Source organism: Artemia sp. Qi Xiang Cuo, chromosome 19, assembly GCF_049724085.1.
Source record: "Artemia sp. Qi Xiang Cuo chromosome 19, ASM4972408v1, whole genome shotgun sequence".
NCBI lineage: Eukaryota > Metazoa > Arthropoda > Branchiopoda > Anostraca > Artemiidae > Artemia > Artemia sp. Qi Xiang Cuo.
This window is the reverse complement of record NC_142812.1, coordinates 11,504,135-11,510,008: the sequence shown is the minus strand read 5'-3', so window position 1 is coordinate 11,510,008 and position 5,874 is coordinate 11,504,135. Positions and strand designations below refer to the sequence as shown.

The window sequence follows — 5,874 nt, the reverse complement described above, 5'->3', positions numbered from 1 at the left end:
GCATTATTTCATGAATTATCGAGTAGTCGCGGCGCATTCACCGCTCGCACACACACACACACACACACACATGCGCACACACTTACAGACACACCCACACGCACACACATCGGGGGTGGGGGAGATTAACATTTTAATATCTCTGACCTATACACTTTTACCAGACCTAGTTGAACTAATTGATTTGTCAATAGAACATTAGACGCAACATTTTTATTATTTCTTATTTACATCTGGAATTAACATTTTAAAATTAGAATAGCCAGTTTATTTTCTATATGAAATAAGCATTATTTCATGAATTATCGAGTAGACGCGGCGCATGCACCGCTCCCACACACACACACACACACACACACACACACACACACACACACACACACACACACACACACACACACACACACACACACACACACACACACACACACACACACACACACACACACACACACATGCGCACCCACTGACACACACACACACACACACATGCACACACACACCCACACGCACACACATCGGTGGTGGGGGGGGATTAACATTTTAATATCTCTGACCTATAATATATCTACCTAAACCTAGTTAAACGGTAATTGATTTGGTTAATAGAACATTAAACGCAACATTTATTATTATTTCTTTATTTACATATTGGAATTAACATTTTAAAATTAGAATAGCCAGTTTATTTTCTATGTGAAATAAGCATTATTTCATGAATTATCGAGTAGACGCGGCGCATGCACACTGCATACACACACACACACACACACACACACACACACACGCACACATACATGCACACACATCACACAATCATCACACACACTACACACACACACACACACACACATCGACACACTAGCACACACACAGCACGACACTGACATTTCAACATCTCTGACATACACTTTACGGTGTTGAAAAATGTCGAACAGGCTAATTCATTGAACTATAGACAAAGGTTTTATTTTCTATGTGAATAGCATTATTTCAATGAATTATCGAGTAGACGCGGCACATGCACCGCTCGCACACACACACACACACACACACACACACACACACACATGCGCACACACTTACAAAGACACACACACGCACACACACCCACACGCACACACATCGGGGGTGGGGGGAGATTATAATTTTAATATCTCTGACCTGTAATATATCTACCTAAATCTAGTTAAACGGCAATTGATTTGGTTAATAGAACATTAAACGAAACATTTATTATTATTTCTTTATTTACATGTTGGAATTAACCTTTTGAAATTAGAATAGACAAGGCTTTTGATGTTTTGAATATTCTCGTTTATTTGATTGAAATTGTTTAATTATAAAATAAAAAACGACCTTTTGAGATTTAGGTCTCGTTAGATTTCAGTTCAATATCTTCTTTTGCTTTGAATATTCTCGTGTATTTAATTGAAATTGTTTTATAATAATAAAAATAAAATAATGAGCTGTTGAGGTCCAGTTTGAACTTCCTGCATTCAAAATTTGGTCCAAATTCAGGATCTATATCCACACTTCTAATCCCCTCCCCCACCTTCTAAGAAATAAATAGATCTCCACACACGTGACATGTATGTGTACAAATCAACTAGAATAATCTTCCTCATTGAATTTGAGGATGCTCAAGGGTGTATGAATCAGGATTTTATTTCATATTTATATATTTTATTTGGTATTCCACTGATAGCGTTGATTTTCATCAAAGCTGATGTTTATAAAGGTTTTAGTAATAGCTTAAAACCATTAAAACTGGTAAAACAAGGCGAGTGCATGTCCCGCAGACGATGTTTGAGTTCCAATAAAACTGGTAATTTTTGAATTGTATACAGGCCTATAAAATTTGTAACACTCTAAAGGTTCCTGTATCGCATTAGCCTAAATATATACATGCTAATTCAGTTATATTGTGCCGCAACTTTTTTACATATCAATCATGAAAAAGTATTATTCACCGCATGCATATAAGGAGTCGATTTACTAAAATATTAAAATATTTTTAGAATATCTGTTTAAAAATTACGTCAATAATCACAGCTAGGTTGCCAGATTCCTTCTTTGATTTGTAATGGGATGTGAGACGAATTACAGTTGATATTTTTGCATTCAATGATTCAATTAATCCCGTTTCAGACTTATCCAGAGTTTCATCCAATTTTGCGCCTTTTTGCTGCGATGCTTGATCAACAATATTCTAAAATGACACAATTTAATTAGCTACTTTAATTTGTACTTATTCAGAATATTAATGGATGGCACTGAGCCTATCAATTCCATAGTACCAAACACAAAAAGTTGACAATTATAGATTTTATTTCTTATATGAATAGCTTTTAAAACTTTTTATACACCTAAATTGCGAAATACTTAAAATCAAAGAAAAAAGGAAGAAGGAAGACTCCAAAATAACCCAACCCAACAAATTATTAATTATATGAAGGAAGTCGTCTTCTAGTCAATATTACGCCCCTTTATGCTAAAGTTCTTTTTTTTAGCACCTTTAAAAGAGGTATCTATTCTAATTGACCGGCCTTTCTGATTCAAGAGTTCGTGATTTGAACAAAATTCGAACTTTAGCGTAAAGAGCGAGGTATTGACTAGGGGTAAACCCCTTAATATATGTGATAAAAACAAATAAATATAGAAGTTTTGTTATGTAAGTTAATTCGTAAGTTAATTCATAACTCAATTTTCAAAAAGCCAATTTTAGCCTACAAATTTGTAAACATGCTCTTCTTAATCAGATAGTAAGAAAAGACCCCTTTACATGTAGAAAAATGTAGTGACTTGATTATTTTATTGTTGAAACTACCCGTCTTGTTTGAATATTAACACATTTTTTCAGATGGAGAGGATGAAAAACGATTTGAATATTTTAATAGCGAAACTGACTGCCCCTGTTTTTGAATTTTTAACGAAATTTGATGAAAAAAAAACCGGGACTTTTTGATTAGAATAGGAAGCTTTTTGAAAGCGCTAACAGCTTTAGCGTAAAGAGCAAGATATTGAGGAGAGGGGCGACCTTTCATATCTGGCGAAACTAATATGCAAATTCTATTTTAATTTTTCATATACAACGGCGAGACAAAAAAATAGATTTCTTCTAATTATAATAATTAGAAAATTTTACTCACCAGAAGTCGCTTAGAATATTCCATATCTATGTAAATGATTGCAAAAATATCGATACTAGTAGATTGAATGAACTATTCAAATGTAGAAAGTTCTAATCTGAAACCTGAATATAAACAAAAAAATAATTGAATATATTGGCAGCTAAAAAAGACGCACCGGTTTTTCTGGCACGGATTTACCCTAAAAAAAACATGTATATCACGAAATAGACTACCGTTCGTAGTAATAGGTGACTGACCCGTGGTAAGCCAATGTACCGGTTAGACTACACTGTATATTCATGCCTCAGGCGAGAGGTAAGACAAATTACGCAATCACGATCTGTATCTATTGATGCCTACCTCAGAAAAACCCGTCTGCTAAGGCAAGTACCGTTCGTAGTAATAGGTGACTGACCCTGGCAAGCCAATGTACCGGTTAAACTACACTTTATATCCATGCCTCAGGCGAGAGGTAAGACAAATTACACAATCACGATCTGTATCTATTGATGCCTACCTCAGAAAAACCCGTCTGCTAAGGCAAGTACCGTTCGTAGTAATAGGTGACTGACCCGTGGTAAGGCAATGTACCGGTTAGACTACACTGTATATTCATGCCTCAGGCGAGAGGTAAGACAAATTACGCAATCACGATCTGTATCTATTGATGCCTTACTACTACTACTGTTGCTGCTGGTACTACCACTACTGCTACTAAAGCTAAGGGTATTAAGGTGAAAAATTTGGGGAATATTGAAATTGTGTCGAATAATTGAAACACACTGTATCCACACAGGTTGTCAAGAAGACTATCAGCAAGGCTTCAGAAACGGTTGATGGCATTAATTAAAACTTTCAGCGTGTGTTGAAGAAGGTGTTGTCGGAGTTTACCCTCCCCTGGCGATTTCCCCTCCCTCCGGAAAAAAAATGTGGAAAATAGTCCCCCCCCCCCGAAAAATACCCCCCGGGGAAAATACCCCCCGGAAAACATCCCCCCCGCGGAAAAAAACACCGCAAAAAATACCCCCCCGTGGAAAATACCCCAGAAAATACCCCCCCCCAGCAGAAAATACCCCCGCAGAAAATACCCCCGGGAAAATCCCCCCCCCCCCGTAAAATACCCCCCTCGGAAAAATATCCCCAGGTAAATACCCCCCCCCCCCCGGAAAATATCCCCCGTGGAAATAAGGCTTTCCAAATTTGAGAATTTTATTTGAGTGTTATTTTTCAAATTTCCGTAGGGGGATGGAATTTTGGTACTTGTGTATTATGTACCACTCACTCAAGTTTAAACTGTGTAAAATTAAAGAACACGCCGGTTTTTTACGTTAGTTTATTCGTTACTTTATAAATAAATGTGGGCTACATATTTGCACATTAGGAGGGGGGTAAAGTATAGCGGGTCTGCATGCAAAATGGGTTTGGTAGAATTATTCTGCATTTTAGATAGATAGATAAATAAGTGTATTTTAGAGCCAAATATACGGCCATGAACACAGTGAAATAACATAAATGAATATAGTGAATGGGGGGGGGGTTGTAACCCCGGAAAATATCCCAACCCGGACGATCCTCCCTGGAAAAATTCCCCCACGAAAAATACCCCCTCCACGGAAAGTAACCCCCGCGGAAAATACCCCCTCCTTGGAAAATACCCTCACAGAAAATACCTTCCCCCTGTGGAAAATAAGGTTCCTAAATTTGAAATTTTTATTTGAATTTTATTTTAGTTTCGTTGAAAAGTGTTAAGGAACAGGAAAAAAAGAATTTACACACCAGAAGTATCTTAAAAACTTAGAAAAAAATCACAAATCCCTTTGTGTTGTAAAGACTTTCATATGAACTTCTGCAATTTTTGGCAGTAGCGGGTGCCAAATTAAAAAAAAAATGAAGAGGAAAAAAAATAGGCGAACAATCCTCAAAATTAAGCTAAAACATATGGCACCAAAAGGTTTAAGAAGGATTGGCTATCCTTCGAAAAGATAGTTGGCTTTGGAAACCAACAAATTCTAAATTGTTTAAGTTTTTACGGACGAAAGCAGTGTCAAATTCTACGAGTTTGTTTTTCTTATCTTCCAAGTGTAAAACTACCACAAATCACCATTTACAAAGCTGACAACATCCATGTCTTCTTCAGACCAGAAAATAATTTGCACTTTACTTTAAAAAAAATAACCGTGTATTGTCAGTTTTATATACATATTGTGATATCTATTTCTTGTAGTCTTAATACTTCTTTATTTAGTAAAGTAAAAAAAATTAAAAAATTTAAAATATATTTTGTTTTCAGTAAAGTACAAATTATGTTCTGGTCTTGAGGAGTTGTGGGGTTTATCAGCCCTACTCGTGCTAGTTGTTGCTATTTTGAGTTTGAATAGGTTATTTATTGTAATTGTTGTTCGTTTTGGGTTCAATTCATTTATTTATAGTGATTAATCAAAAATGTTTTTTGCACAAAATAAGTTTTTCAAAAAAAGTAAAGAACTCCATTAAACCAAAAAAGAAGAAAATTAGTATCTGATAATCTACAAAGTAAATAACTACCACAATTAGGTATTAACAAATAAATGAAACCCAAAATAAACAGAAATTAAAATAAGCCAAACTCAAAACGAGCAGAAATTAATCTGAGTAGCGTTCTGAACCCTATGATTTATAAGAGTCAGAACATATTTTATACTTTACTACATATTAAAACTATAAAACTACATATTGTTTAATTCTCCAATTCTTTTCAAAG

The 5,874-nt window shown here is 35.5% G+C and overlaps 1 protein-coding gene across 1 annotated transcript in view; it reads right to left on the bottom strand.

Annotated features, from left to right (window-relative positions):
- LOC148940499 (venom serine protease Bi-VSP-like) overlaps window positions 1-5,260 on the bottom strand; it is a 65,100-nt gene extending 59,840 nt beyond the window's left edge. Inside the window, exons 1-2 of the mRNA XM_089105002.1 lie at window positions 5,243-5,260; window positions 2,042-2,212 (exon numbers count right to left, since the gene is read on the bottom strand). Of these exons, the coding sequence (XP_088961128.1) occupies window positions 2,042-2,212; window positions 5,243-5,260 (189 nt within the window). The remainder of the gene's footprint in view (window positions 1-2,041; window positions 2,213-5,242) is intronic.
- Window positions 5,261-5,874: the final 614 nt, after the last annotated feature.